At 50.7% G+C, this 15,534-nt stretch overlaps 1 protein-coding gene across 1 annotated transcript; it reads left to right on the forward strand.

The window, feature by feature from the left end:
• The first annotated feature begins 559 nt into the window (after window positions 1-559).
• BHLHE41 (basic helix-loop-helix family member e41) lies at window positions 560-4,610 on the forward strand. Its single transcript, XM_084205394.1, has 5 exons — window positions 560-759; window positions 1,016-1,079; window positions 1,362-1,469; window positions 1,690-1,801; window positions 1,926-4,610. The coding sequence occupies exons 1-5, from the start codon at window positions 698-700 to the stop codon at window positions 2,927-2,929; spliced, it is 1,350 nt and encodes a 449-aa protein (XP_084061520.1). The 5' UTR covers window positions 560-697; the 3' UTR covers window positions 2,930-4,610.
• Window positions 4,611-15,534: the final 10,924 nt, after the last annotated feature.

A 15,534-nucleotide genomic window follows, 5' to 3' on the forward strand; every position in this document is an offset into this window, starting at 1 on the left:
GTGCGCCTGTTCGTGCCCACGCACCCTATAGAAATCTATAGAAAATGTATGGCGAGCGTGACCCCCTAACCTCACCCCCCAAGAGAGGGGCTCGATTATTACCCCCTTCATCCCGTGGGCACGTTTTCCACTGGCGGGTCTCCTCCCCGGATGCAAATAAAAATATATATATATAAATACAATAATAAAAGTAAAATTATTTCATAAGTATTCAAATTAGAAAAATCATAAAAATAATTAAAACACAGTGAGAGTGGCAATTATCACGGCGGTAACGCTGACGATGACAGCGGCGGCAGCAGTAACACGGGGGGAAGCCGCTGTCTCGCAGGGCGGCCCCGGGCGGGCGGCGGGACCCCCCCCGTCCCCTCCCCGGTCCCGCCCCCGCCCGCGCCGCACGTGAGCCGGGTGCGGGGCTGGCTGGCGGCGCGCGTGCCCCGCGGGCAGGCGCGGCGGCGGCGGGAGCTGCGGGCGTGTGCGCGGGGAGCGCAGCGAAGGCGGGCGGGGGGGAGCGGCAGCGGCGGCGGAGGCACTTGGAGGGGGGGGGGACGAACCGCCGCACACTTTTGGCCACTGCACGGGAGAGGGGGGACGGAGGCTGCATGTGCGCAGCGTCGCTCGCGGATCTCCCGAGACTGATCTCAGCATCCCGCAGGCTCAGTCAAAAGCAGCGACGAAACATCAGCCGCTGCCAGACATGGATGAAGGAATCTCCCGCTTGCCGGAGAGGCAGCTACTGGAGCATAGGGATTTTATAGGGTAAGGCGTCGGGGCACTATCTCCGTCTCGTATCTCTACGGCGTTTCGTCTTCTTGAGAAAGTGCTGCGAAGCGCCGGGAGCGACGCCGGCTCCCCGGCGGGGCGCGGGGCTCGCCGCCTCCCTCCGCTGGCGGCCCCGGGCGAGCCCTTGCCGGCCCTTCGGGCAGAGCGCTCGGCGCCCGTGTGCGCATTCGAGGAGGTGCTAGGCAAGCTATCGCTGCACTTGCCGATGCTGGATCTTTGTGTTTTTCTCCAGGCTGGACTACCCTGCCCTGTATATGTGCAAACCCAAAAGAGGCGTGAAGAGGGACGAGAGCAAGGTAAGGATAAGTTTCTGGGGCTCTCTTCTCGCTTAACCGCTTAATTTGGGCTCGCTGGATTTTACAGAGTAGCTTCGCTCCCAAGAGCATCCCCGGGGGGCTGCACATACAACTTGCCCCCCGAATCACAAGCGGGTTTACGAGCGAGCTGGCACGGCGGGGAGAGCGGTGCCTTGACGATAATTTGCGCGGCATGTGGTCCGCATGACATTTGTTTTGGTTTTGATCGGCGTTCCGAGGGACTCTGCCTAACACTTGGCTTTTCCGGGTTTTGCTAATTAGGAAACGTACAAACTGCCACATAGACTGATAGAAAAGAAGAGGCGAGACAGGATTAACGAATGCATTGCCCAGCTGAAGGATTTACTGCCCGAGCATCTGAAACTAACGGTAAGGTGCCCAGGAATGTATATGCCCGTGCGGATGCAGGCGCAGGCAGCCTGCCCGCTGCGCATCCCCGGGACGCCGGGCTGCCTGACTGCTGCCCGCCCGTCGTCCTGGCCCTAATGCCTCGGGAGCCGGTCTCACCGAAGTTAACGGAGGCCGCATTTGGCGGTAGCCAAAACGTGCCGGGAGGTAGCCAAGCCGCCCCCTACCCTTGCCTTTGCAGACGCTGGGACACCTGGAGAAAGCGGTGGTGCTGGAACTGACTTTGAAGCACTTGAAAGCACTAACAGCCTTAACAGAGCAGCAGCACCAGAAGATAATTGCTTTGCAGAATGGTAAGCGGGGTCCGGGGGACAGCGCCGCTGGGGCGCACCAGGGGCGGGCAGGGGGAGGCGCGGAGCGGGGCACTCCATGCCGGAGCCGCGGGTAAACGCTGTCCCCGCTCGGTCTCCCCCGCAGGTGAGCGGTCCATGAAGTCTCCGGTGCAGGCCGACCTGGACGCCTTCCACTCGGGCTTTCAGACGTGCGCGAAGGAAGTGCTGCAGTACCTCTCCCGCTTCGAGAGCTGGACCCCCCGCGAGCAGCGATGCGCGCAGCTCCTCGGCCACCTGCACTCCATCTCGTCGCAGTTCCTCCCCGGCCCTCAGCTCCTTTCCCCGCCGCCGGGCCCCCTCAGCAAGGGATCCTCCTCCTCTTCCTCCCCGCCCGCCCCCCCCTGCGCGCCGGGCCACAAGCCGGAGGGCCAGGCTAACTGCGTGCCCGTCATCCAGCGGACTCACGCCGCCGAGCTCAGCGCCGAGACCGACACGGACACGGACAGCGGCTACGGCGGGGAGGGCGAGGCGCGCCCCGAGCGCGGCCCTGCGGCGGCGGCCGCCGGAGCGCTGCCCGCCCTGGCCATCAAGCAGGAGCCGTCGGGGGACGAGGTGCCCCCCGCGCCCAAGCGGCTGAAGCTGGACCGCGGCGGGAGCCCCATGCCCGGCCCGCCGGGGCTGGCGGCGCGGGGAGCCGAGGCGGCGGCAGCAGCGGCGGCCGCGCTGGTCAGACCCGACGCCGCCCTGCTGGGCTCGCTGATGGCCCTGGGGGCGGGCGGCGGCGGGGCCCCCTTCGGACAGCCGGCGGCGGCCCCTTTCTGCCTGCCCTTCTACTTCATCTCCCCCTCGGCCGCCGCCGCCTACATGCAGCCCTTCCTGGATAAAAGCAGCCTGGAGAAGTATCTCTACCCCGCCGCCCCCATCCCGCTCCTCTACCCGGGCATCCCGGCCCAGGCGGCCGCCGCCGCGGCAGCCGCCGCCGCCTCCTTTCCCTGCCTCTCCTCCGTGCTCGGCCCCGAGAAGGCGGCGGCGGCCGCCACCGGGCTGCCCCCGACGCCCCACCTCCCGCACCCCTTCGCTGCCGCCGCCGAGCCCGGCGAGGAGCCCGAGCCCGCAGCCGCCCAGGAGCCCGGCGCCGAGGGCCCGTGAGACGCCCCGGGGGCTGCCCGCCGCCGCTGCCCTCCCCTCGGACTGAGGGGCCGTCGGGCCCGCACTTGCGCCCCCGGGTTCCTACGGAGGGCAGGGGTCGCCGGGGCCGGTGATCGCCAGGAGCTGGCGGCCGCGGGATGCCGGGCCCGGCCCGGGGGAGTCCCGCTGCCGGGGCGGCAGGTCCCGGAGCGGCCCCCGCAGAGGACCGTCGAGGATAAAATTTGCTACTCAGTATTTTTTTAATGTTTGGCTTTATAAATGCATAAATAAGGAAAACAAAACAAAACAAAAAAAGAAGAAGAAGGAAGAAAACATAGTAAGGATACTTTTTTTTTCCTCTCTCTATATAGAGTAATTAAATGTGGCACCTTATTTGGAATGGGTTTATACATTGTGTCCCTAAGTCCCATTTGGGAACTTGCACTTGTTGTCCGGGAGACCTGGATGGGTTCAGGGTGAGGGCGGGGAACGAGGCGAGGGAGGAAGGGCAGAGCCCAGCACCTGTGCTAGCACTTTATGGAGAACCGGAGTGTGGAGGATGCACCCTGAGCCCAAACCTGCAGTGCCTTGAGCACCCGGGGATGCCGCTGGCTCCAGCAAGTTTTGGGTGTGCAAGGAAAGGAGGGTCAGACCCATTACATAACCTTGTGTTTATTTCTTTTTTTTTTTTTTTTTTGGCTAAGGTATACAGGTGTGGCAAGTGCATTTGTTCTCACCCCATCTTTATTTAATTCAGTATGTTCCCGAGAGATTTTTTTCCCCCCACAAACTTTGCTGTATAAAATGAATGTTACTGCACTGAACTACAAAAAGAAACCCCCTTCTCTTCCCCCAAGAAAACACAGAGCAGCTTGTCAGCCTGAACTCATTTTATCCTAAATTCCGAGTGACACAAACTGGAGGCCATAGGTAAACACCTCGCTGTGCAACCAGAAACGATTAACCCAGTTGGGGTAAATTTCCCATATGGGTTTTTCCCTCATCCCATGCTCAAATACTGCGTTTTCCCTTTCTGGAGACAAACCAGACGCCAGATAATCACACAGATAAAGCTTTTATAATAAGGCTTAAACCAAGACCTTGCCTAGATATTTTTAGTTTGTTGCCAAGGTAGCACTGTGAGAAATCTCACTTGAATGTTATGTAAGAGGTGAGACACCACAGCCTGGCGAGGAGTGTGTGTGTGTCCGGGGTCCGTCAGTCCGTTTGGTGCATCTGCTGCTGCTGTTGCTACTGTTTGCCTCAAACGCTGTGTTTAAACAACGTTACAAAAAAAAAAAAAAATCTTACTAGCCTACAGAGTGGCTGTATGTAAATAGTTGTTAATACATCCAATTAATGATGTCTGACATGCTATTTTTGTAGGGAGAAAAATATGTGTTAATGATATTTTGAGTTAAATATCTTTTGGGAGGATTTGCTGAAAAAGTTGCACTTTTGTTACAATGCTTATGCTTGATACAAGCTTATGCTGTCTTAAATTATTAAAAAAAAAATAAATCCTGTCTGCAAGAAACCAGCTGTTTTAGAACAGTTTAGTATGTGATATATTAGAAATCAATCTTTATATTCAGTATTTTCCAGCACTCCATGAATTCTATTATCTAAATATTTCCACACTATTTTGTGATTTAAAAAATTCTTAATAAGGAATAAAAACTTTAATACACAAAATGGGGCTGTCTACTAATTAAAAATGCAATGATAATACATAATAATTGGTGCATTGAGCTTCAAACTGTATGATTGTGTGACTGACGATCATTTAATTCACATTTTTAATTTGGGTTTGAATTTGCTGGGTTTCCTTTAACTCTCTCTGGCAAACTCTGGTTTAATATGTGCACATTTCACAAAGCAAAGCGTGGAACACACAGGTTTCTTCTTGACATCTACTTTTTTTCCTCTTCTTTTTGCAAAATACTAATCTTTAAAATTAACACTTGTCAGCCCTGGTGCTGCATGGGAACTCTCTTTGCTCACAAGGAACAAACTTTATGATTTGCCTGACAATCTAATGACGTATCACAATCTCTGCAGGAATGAATGATGGGTGTCCCAGCTTGGAAATACTCTACAAAACCCAAATATTTTATGCTGAGGAGGAGAGGGAGAGAAAGAGGAGGAATAAAGTGGTGGAAGCAGGGAGATTCGTAGAATGGAAATGCAGCACCCTAAAAGCTTCAACAGATTGAACAGCAGAGCTGTAGATCACCTTTCCTTCCAAAAAAATTCTTGCAGGGAAATAAAATTAAAGGAACGCCTCAAACAGTAGCCAGTGTTTACGTAAGAGAGAGATGAAGGGAACGTTCCGTGCTCCCTCTGCTGGTTCTCCTGCACCGGTGACTACCGTGACAAGGAATGAAGTTGGAATGGAATAAAAAGTTCCTAAGACTCGTGTTAATTCCACCAATCCCTTAAAACACAGGACGAATTATAAATTGGATGAAAAGTAAGCATTTCTTTTAAATTACTCGAGTAGGATTGCTAAGAAATAGGCGTCTTCACATGGAAGCTGTAGTAAATTTAATTCCAATTAGAGATACAGGTGGGCTATCTACAAATATCAGGGAACACATAGGCATGTTTTTTCCATAAATAATGGACCAAAGGCTGCCACAATGCACCACTCTTCCTGTGAAGTAAATTACCAGGTAGGGAAATGGGAAAAAATCTGTGTCTACCTCCATCTGTCTTTGGATCTGATTCTGCTCCCTGTGTTTTCATAGGAATGAAAGTGAGCTGGGCTCACCCCTTCCCCTCGGTAACTTTGACCTGCATACTTGAACAGCTTAACACTTGTTAGGCCAGCATTTAGGCTGGGATGAAGGTGCTCATGAGTCCTCCTGCCAGCTGGGCAATCAGCCTGACTGAGCACAAAGCCCTTCCTGCCAGATCACTGCCCCAACACAAAGGGTGGAGCCACAAGCACTTCATAAAAACCTGTGCCCCTCGTGAAAGTGCAGCTTAAAACCTGAGCATCAGCAAGGCTTTAGGTCTCCTTCAAATTTTCTTCCTTTGGGAATGTGAATCCGTTTAGGTTTCACTGGGCTATAAACACAGATCCTCAGAGGGCTTTATCAGTGCCAGTATTTACCATGTACAGTAACAGGAAGGCTTGTTTTTATTAGCCCTTGAATCAAATGTGCCAAATGACTTCACGCCAAGTTGCAGCATCAGAGAAATCTATTACATTTTATGACATAAAACATAAAGACAAATTATGTGTTTTCTGATAATCCCAATGACTAACAAAAGCAAACACAGGGGAAAAAGGTTTGTAATTGAGGCTGATAACCCACTGCTGCTGGAGGCAAAAGGCAAATGACAGGAGGGACCCTAGTGTCAGCCTTAATTATTAAATTCCAGGCTTCCTCAGATCCCTTTGGAGTCTAAATCAATTTGTATGTCTTGAATTTTCCTGAGTTTAAAAACAATCACAGAAACATTGGACAAGAGCTTCCCATCTTTAAATACACATTCCCTTATGGAAGTGCCAAGAGTGCAGGACTGGGTGATACATTTACTGTTTACACTTGAATCCATATTCTGTTGTCCCACAAACCACAAGATAAATTATGCAAGCTTGATTTCTTAAGCAATAAATGTTGAAAACAGATTTTATAATCCAGTATATCATAGTGGCATGACAGGCTCCATGAGAATGTGTTAAAGCAAGACGGTTGAGATTGTTAAGCCAATGGAAGGCAATATAATGTACCTCCAACTGAAGGACAAGGAATTGTTATATTTGGAAGTGTTACAGCTACAGATCTTGACTATCAGCCCTGTTTGAGAAAGGCCTGACCTACCATTTAAGCCATGTGAGTCCTTTTCTAGAGCACAATGGGCCTTGGAGTAGGTCCTGAGTTTGTGTTTCGGGTCTTGTTTGTTTAATTTTCACTTTAGTTGGGGCAGACTGAATGTCTGACATCCAGCAGTATGGGGACTGTGTGCAAGGTGCGTTATAGCACCTCTAAATTCCTGGCTTGCCCTGTAACCTGGGTCTTGCAACGGATTTCCTTTTCCCTTCGAACTTCAGTTCCTGGAATCATGTGATCACAGCCTTGTTTGAGAAGTTTCCTGCCTTCTAGTTGTAGAAATGAACATGAAAGTACAACCTCGGAGAAAGAAAGTAACAAATATGCTGAACTTTCTCTGCGAAAAAAGCCTTGGATTTTTTAAAGCCAGTTTCACTCAGGAAAGTCTGAATCTCTGTTGACTGTCTGGTTCTCCTGCAAGCTCAGAGCAGCTCGCTGGGAAGCAGCAGAGAGAAGCCGGTGGCTCACCTGCCGCCAGCAGCAGTTGCGTGAGCCCCGGACACGTGTGGGCTGGATGTGAGCAGGGCCGAGCTGCTCCGCTCCCTGCATCCTTCCCGTGGCTCCAGCATTTCCGCCTGCAGGGCTGTCAATCTGTCACAAGCACTAAATTCAGGGCAGTCGATGCCGGCGCTACCGCGGGCTGCAGGAGCTGCCCTGCCTGGGCCAGGCTGTTCTGCCTCGCTGAGCTCACGGGGCACCCAGGGCAGCGCACCTGCTGCTGCCGCCGCTGCAAACACTCCCCGCCCTGCCTGGCCCTCCCGCATCCCAGAGGATGCAGGCGATGCCTGGGGCAGGCGAGAAGAGATTCCCTTATGTTTCAGCAAGCAGGGACTTTGATCCCAGGCAGCTCTACTGCGTCATGGGGACCAAGGAGAGTTGTTTCTCCTGCCTCCATAAAGCCTTGGTGGTTGTTCGTTTGGGTTTTTTAACTTTGCTTTTTGCTAGGTGTTTTATAAGCATGACACCAAGGCACTCTCACAACTATGTCATTTCTAGGGAATAACCTCAGGAAAAGAGCCATGTACGGATGGCACCTTCTTCCTCAGCAGAAAATTGTCTCTCCAAGTGTGTTTGGATTAATACCTGCAGCACAGAGCCAGATGAGCCAACCTACACTGAAGTGGATTCTATTCTCACTGCAGAAGGTTGCCAAAGCTCCAGCCCTCCTGTGAGTGTCAGGCAGGCCCACAGCCTTCCTTACATACAATGTTGTTTGCAAAAGAGCCCATCCAGGTGGGAGCAGCACCATAACACTTATAGATGTGGTTGGAATGCACTGCATTGGCTTCAGGTTCGGAGCCTGTGAGCAGCGACCCTGATCAGCATTTCTGTGGTACAGATATTGCAGCTTCGTGCAAAGCTCGTGAGGCTGGGCCCTAGGTTCCAGCTGCAAGACCTGGAATATGAGTATCAAAAACAGTCATAAGCCACCAAGAGCAGACTATGTAGCAATAAGGCAGCCTGAAATGTGGGGAAAATAGCTTCTCTTCACAGAACACCAGAATGGGTCAGGCTGGAAGGGGCCACAGTGGGTTCTCATCCCACCTTCTACTCAGGCAGGACCATCCCAGAGCACATGGCACAGGATTGCATCCAGATGGTTCTGGAATCTCTTCAGTGAGGGAGATTCCACATCATCTCCTGGCAGCAAGATTTCCAGAAGTGTTTGCAGGACTACCAGTAGGAGAAACTGAGTGCTTCCTTTTAACATGTAAGTTGAATTCTTGTTCTGCACTGGACTGAGAGGCTGGAAAAGAACTAAAGCTGGAAAATTTTTTAATGCTTTGCTTGAAACGGGCGCGTCCGCGCGGGCAGCACTCCTGGGAGGCACCGCAGGGGGCCATGGGGCCGCTTCGCAGTGACTGTGCCAGAGTGTCCCCGGCAGCCCGGCCGGCTCCCTGGCGATCCCGCCCTGCTCCGTGCCGCTGTCCTTCCCCCGGCCCCGCCCGGCTCCCGCCCCGGGCCGAAGTGCGCGCCCGCCCCTCAGGCCGCCGCCGCCGCCGTCACGCGCGCGCCCGCGTGACCACCGCGCACGCTGCCCGGCACGTGTGCGCGGGGCCGCGCCCGCTGCGGGGAGGGCGGGAGGGGGAGTGGGCGGGGCCAGCGGCGGCCGCAGCTGCCATTGGTCGACGCGCGGCTCGCGCTCCGCCTCCCCTCACTCGGCCCCACCTCCCCTCAGGAATGGCCGCCCCTGGGGCGGGCGGGCTCGGGGGTGCTCTGACAGAGACGCGGGGTCAGTTAGGCCCCAAGAGTCCAACCTGTGACCGAACAACACCGCGTCAACCGGACCATGGCACCCAGTGCCACGTCCAGCCTTTCCTAAAACGCCTCCAGGGACGGTGATTTCACTGCCTCCCGATGGGAGCAGCCCATTCCGATGTACGATCGTCCTTTCTATGAACAAATTCTTCCTACTCTGCATTATTGCGATCTCACCTTGATGATTGTGTGTAGTTTTGGTCACTGCAACGTAGGAAAGAGATTAAGCTGCAAGAGAGCGTCCAGAGGAGGGGCGTGGGGATGGTGAGGGACCTCGAGGTGAAGCCGCACAAGGAGCAGCTGAGGGCGCTTGGTCTGTTCAGCTGGAGAAGAGCAGGCTGAGGTCAGAGCTCACAGCACTTCTGCAGCTTCCTCATGAAGCAGAGGCCCTGATCTCTGCTCTGTGGGGACCAGGGAGGAAATGGCTGGAGCTGTGTCAGGGGAGGGTTAAGGTGGGTATTTGGAAAAGGTTCTTCCCCCAGAGGCACTGAACAGGCTCCCCAGGGATGGTCACAGTCCCGAGCCTGATAGCTCCAGGAGCTTCTGGACAACTCTTGGGCACACGATGTGACTCTTGGGGAGAATGTGTGCAGGGCCAGGAGCTGGACTTGATGATCCTTGTGGGTCCCTTCCAACTCAGCTCATTCTGTGATTCTGTAATGTCCAACCTAAACCGCCCCTGTCCTCTCAGAAGGGGCTGTAAGGGGTTCAGAGTCCCAGCATTCAAGAGTTTTGCTTAATGCACATTGAACAAACAGAATACAACATTATGCACATATGGGCCAATTCTGTACAGAAATTAATAATTAGAGCCCTTGAGGGCATCAGGTGGAGGGTTAATAAATCAGGGGAAACCTTAGTAGAGGCTGTTTTTAAACTTAGACTCTTCTAAAATAACAACGTTGTTACTCTGATATGGAATGATAGAACGGCTTGGGTTGGAAGGGACTTTAAACACCATCCAGTTACACTCCTTTGCCATGAGCAGGGACACCTTCCACTATCCCAGCTTGCTCAGAGCCCTGTCCAACCTGGCCTTAGACACTGCCAAGGATCCAGGGGCAGCCACAGCTTCTCTGGGCACCCTGTGCCAGGGCCTCACAACCCTCACAGGGAAGAATTTCTTCCCAATATCCAATCTAAACCTCCTCTCTGTCAGTGGAAAGCCATTGCCTCTTGTCCTGTCACTCCAGGCCCTGTAAATGGTCTCCCTCCATCTCTCCTGTAGCCTCTTGTAGGTCCCTTTGTTTCAAAACAGTTGGTGGTGGCAGCACTGACATGGTGGCACCTGTTGGACAGAGCAGCAAGATCAAAAAATAACACAGCCACCTGAGAGGAGAACCTGAGGCTCCAGCCCTGGTATGCTGTGTATTTATGCATTCTATGTTGTAAACTCACTGGAATAAAAACAGATCTTCACGGGAGCAGGGGTAGGAGCTGGCATAGTGGTTTCCTCTTCCCCAAGTGCAGATTCTAATCAAATAGGCTAAAGCTATTTCTCAGTAAGTAAGCACCTAATCATTCTGTGCAAAGTAGGGCAAGATTCACCAGAGGAACAGTGCACGCATCTCTGAGAGCAGCTTTTGTCACAGGGAGCAGGAGAGGCAGAGGTGACTCTCCCGGGAGAAAGAATATGCAATCCCAATCACCTACTGAGAGATAAATACTCTAGGTCCTGAACTATGACTCAAAGGCAGGGCTGCTCCTCTTCCAGCGTTTTGTGTGAGGAGTGGTGCCCTCTGTCGTTCCAGGGAGAAGCTGCTGGGAGTTAGGGAAATGAAGTCACGAATGTGAGGTGGGTTTGTTTACTCCAGTGCTGCAGACTCTTACAGATGCTCTGGTTTGGACACAGGGTCCGTCATGCAGAATGCACTGCCATCAGCACTTCATTTTCCAGAGTAAAGTCAGAAATGAAACGTGCAGAGACAAAGGGACCAACACGACTAGGAAAAAATGCTTAAACATTAGAAAAGCATGTAGAATAAGCAAGAATTCCTTAGCAGCTGCTACAAAGGTAATTGAAGGGTATGGGAATGTGTGTGGACAAAGGTCAGAGTTAAGGCTGTTTTCCCTTTGACATCTGTTCTCTGAGAGAGAAGGAGCTACCTTTGCTTACCAAGCTGCCATCATCAGATAATGCTCCTTGGCACTCCTAGTCCACCTGCAAAGGCAAATGGGTTTGTGCAAACCTGGGCTGCACGAGTTCCTGCTCCTCAGCACAGCAGAGAAGTTGTGTTTGGAGTGCAGTTTGCTCTGCAGAGTGCAGAAACGAGAACATAACGATACATCCACGTCCGCAAAATGTGAAGTGGCTTTGAAAAACACCTAACTGGTCACAGGGCTAATTCTGGTGTTGTAAATGACGACGTAAGTACAGTTATTTAAGATGACCTTTGAGAGCAATCTGTGTGCCATACCCCAGGAGCCGGCCGTAGGAAGCACGCTCCCATCAGTGTCCTGCCAGGCCCAGAAGGCATTTCCAGGACTCCAGCTGTTTGCTATGATTGCTGAACATGCACAGTCTGCAATACCTGCTTTTAAAATACACAGTAATGTCACGGGCTTGCTTGAGTTTAGTAACCCTAGGGCAGTGCATTCCAAGGAGTAGAGGGCAACTCAGCTGCCTGGCAGAGCCAGTGGGAAGCTGGTGCATGTCCCTGACTTTTGTTTTCCACAGAGATCACTACCTGTACCTTCAGGAACAAAGCTGCCTGAGCTGGGGCACAGAGTGGTAGTTTAGGGCTAACCTAGCACTTTCCCTAGTGTGTACAGTCCCATCATAGAGCAGAATCACAGAACGGCCTGGAATAGAAAGGACCCTAAAGATCCAGTTCCACCTCTGCCATGACCAGGGACAACTTCCACTATCCCAGCTTGCTCAGAGCCCTATCCAGCCTGGACTTGAACACTTCCAGGGATCCAGGGGCAGCCACAGCTGCTCTGGGCACCCTGTGCCAGGACCTCACCATCCTCACAGGGAAAAATTTTTTCCCAATATCCAATCTAAACCTCCTCTCTGTCAGTGGGAAGCCATTGCCCCTTGTCCTGTCACTCCAGGCCCTTGTTAAAGAGTTTCTCTCCATCTTTCCTGTAGGTTCCCTTTTTGCACTAGAAGGGCACAAAGAGATTAAACCATCTTTATTTGTACAAGTCTGTGAAGAGGAATCTCCTCCTTTCCCCAGATGTTCCTGATGCACCCACACAGCATTGCCTTTGGGATGCAAGCCTGCTTCCTCGACTGAAGGCACCTCCACAGTGCAGGAATCTTGTGAGCTTCTGGCTGACAAGAGAAGCTATAATATAATAATATAATAACTAGGTAGAGTTACCTGAAGAGGAAATCAGAACAGACTCAAATCATACAAGGAGCTGAACTCTTGCACATGCTGAAACCAGTGTGCTAAAATCAACAGTAAACGAAGATACTGATTTTACAAAGTTTTAAATTTGAAACAGATTAATCAATTCGATCTCAAAGGTAAAATCTTTATTGGTTGAATCTGGCACAACACTTGCTAAAGGAGAGAATAAGTCTCACCTCCTTTGAAGTGCTCTCATTACTCTGTTTAGAAGGGATATAAATCCTCTGCTATCAGGAAGAGGTTTAACCTCTGACTGAAGGGTTAGGGAAAGCTTCCTCTGCAAGTAGGGTATTTTGGCAATGCCGCACAAAGGGTAGTTTACTGCTGAGCTGCATGTGCCTAGGCAGATCTTTCTACAGAGCTTGAGGCAGAATGTTAGGCCAGGTGGCCCCCAGCCTGACTGAACCATTGTGGGACAACTCTGTGTTACTCAGAACAGACTTCTCAGCAAATGACTTGTGTGCAAAAGGCAGTAAATGGAGATGAAGGGCTTGTACTCCTTCTGGAAAAGCCCTGCACTTCCCTGGGCTTTCATTTCCCAAGCTGACAAAAGAGATAACAACATCTGATAAGCTGACTATATAGACATATATGTACGTGCATACACATAAATTATATGATTGGGATCATTGTTATAATCATAATAACATAAGAAAATAGGTTTTCCTTGGGAATTTTAGGCTGTGTTCTGCCACTGAACAAAGATGTTAAGGTACTCACACTGCCCAGGTTCCTGCTTTTGTAGTTGCTCACAACACCCAAATTTCATGCTTGTCCCGTGTGACTGCACCCTGGGGGCAGTCCATTCTTCCTGCCAAAGGAGGAAGATGTTCCTAGAAGTAGGTGCCTCCTGCTGTAAAATTCCTTGGATAATGTACAAAGGTAGCAGCAAGAACTTTATTGAGCAGAACATGAGATAAGGTACTGCAGCACTGATTATTTGTTGTCCTGTCAGATGCCAGCAGCTGCACAAAATGTTACTGAGATGCATTCAGATGGCCAACATCTTTAAATGATCTTTGACCTCAAAACTGAGCAGCAGGGACTCTCTGTGCTCAGATATGCTGAGGGGTGCTCATTCTCGGCAAGACTCCAGGGTAAGTGCAGCTGAGGTGCTTGTTAGTTAATCAAATTTATTTGGAGCATGTAGAAAACACTTTGGAATTGGAAAACTACGAAAAAAGGCACTTTTTAACAATTCTAACTCTTGTGTGCTTTATCTCTTCAGCCACAAATACCAAAAGGCACTTGGGTATCAATGAAAAATTGTGAGATGGCAGCCTGTGAATGGTGCATTATTAGTTACAGGCACGTTGCTAGACCATACTAAGACTTGCAGAAACACTGGAACATTTAGGACCACCAAGCAAATCTCAGCCTGTTCAGTCAATTGTTTCTATCAATTAGGTACAACACACTCCCAAGTAGCACTTGCAAAAAGATTTAGGCTGCCTTTGGTAATAGCAGCACTTTACAAGAAGAGTACTGAGCAAAAGCTGAAATCAAGTTTTATTCCTTTACTTGCTTTTCCTCTTTACCCCTTTAGAAAAAGAAATCTACTTAAAGCTAAACAAGAATTCACCTTCAGAAACCCCCAGCTTCCCTCAGCACACCTGCATCTTGCTCTCACTGCAAGGTAAAGCCAACTCTGAGTGACGTCTTGTCAGCCTCTGGGTAGGATTTAAAAATACACTTCATGCTGCAGTATCTGGATGGCACAGCCAAGTTCAGGATCACGTTGTGCTCAGTACTATTTGCCAAACAAATAGGAATCGAGACGCTGTTCCCCACGGGGCCTGCCGTATATAGAGACAAAGTCAAAGGGGATGAGGCCATATTATCTCAGGCTTACAGCTGGGGGACTCCAATCCACAGAGATTATAGTAGCTTGCCCAAGGTCACACACAGGAAATCTGTGGCAGAGCTGGGAAATGAAACAAGAGCTTCCCAGGCACAGGCAAATACACCAGTCACAGGACAGTATCTAAAATGGAATGCTTCAACCCACATCTGTACAGGTTTCAGAAAGCTTCCAGGCCCACTCAGAAACTGCAGGAATGGCATCATTTGTGCATCAGTTACACTGACACTGTGAATAAGACATGCCTCTTTGTAAGTATTACTGTGTCCTTTCTGAAAGAAAGCCTTGAAAGTTGGAATGTTGGGTGCCTTACCCAATTCCCTACCACATGCTGTGTATTCCTGGAAAACCTGCTTCCCATCACAGTGCACGGCTGCTGCGTGTACTGCTGCCCTCTCGTGTGGGCCTGCTGGGAACTGCAGCATTGGCACAGTCGAGGAGACCCGACTGCCCCAGGCATAACCTTTCACCCCAGCCCTACAGCTAATGGACATTGCTGCCTTTCTCATTTGCTCTGTCACTGTCTCCTCCACGCTTGTTTTGTGCGTGACACAAGCAACATGACAGTGCAGAATCCAGGTCATAGTTTTGGCAGCCGTGCTGCAGATCTGCCCGGTCAAGGAAACGCTTAAGACAACGTTGTAGCAACAAAATGTTGTCAAAGTTCAGCTGGCACTCTGGGGTTTCCCTTCAGTGTGCCAGGAGGGCCAGTTCCACCTCATCGATCAAAGTTCACCTCAGGCTGATCGCAACTGCTAAAGCCAAATCATCTGTTCTGGGCATATAACATTTCATGAACAGCAGTTTGATACAGACAATAAAAGTTGTGGCAGGTAGTAATTTAGGAGAAGCTCCACAGGCAACCACAAAAAAATTCCAGCTATTTCACACTTAAAGGCTGACCTGAATTTCATTCTAGCAATAGCTCCTGATGGTACTTCTGTGATACCATGTCACTGGCTCCAAAGCTGCATGATTCACTTCCCATCACACTGGCACTGGAAGAGACTTCAGGGCAAATACAAATCAGGTTAAAGATGTTTTACTTGGGCTACATCTCACTCCCTTCCTTCCATCAACCTCCCTTTTTTTGTTGTTGGTTTTTGTTTCTGATTTAACCGGAAGCCCTCATTTTAAAAATACCTAGGCAGGTAATTATTGGCACTCATTCGTGTTGCATTGGATTAGGTGGGTTTTTAAGCACACTTTCCACAAGCCCAGCTGGAGCTCTTCTGAATACCTTTTCTTCAAACTTTTGCTCATTAAAAATAAATCATAGAAAACTTTTCTTCCCTCTAACTT

The sequence above is a fragment of the Fringilla coelebs genome (genome assembly GCF_963513975.1).
Source record: "Fringilla coelebs genome assembly, chromosome: 5".
NCBI classification, from domain to species: Eukaryota; Metazoa; Chordata; class Aves; order Passeriformes; family Fringillidae; genus Fringilla; species Fringilla coelebs.

Bases quoted from the DNA above. Each gene is read 5' to 3' on its own strand.
- BHLHE41 (XM_084205394.1), top strand. From the start codon at position 698: ATGGATGAAGGAATCTCCCGCTTGCCGGAGAGGCAGCTACTGGAGCAT. The intron at 760-1,015 runs GTAAGGCGTCGG...GTTTTTCTCCAG, and splicing joins GAGCATAGGGATTTTATAGG to GCTGGACTACCCTGCCCTGT. The intron at 1,470-1,689 runs GTAAGGTGCCCA...TTGCCTTTGCAG, and splicing joins CCGAGCATCTGAAACTAACG to ACGCTGGGACACCTGGAGAA.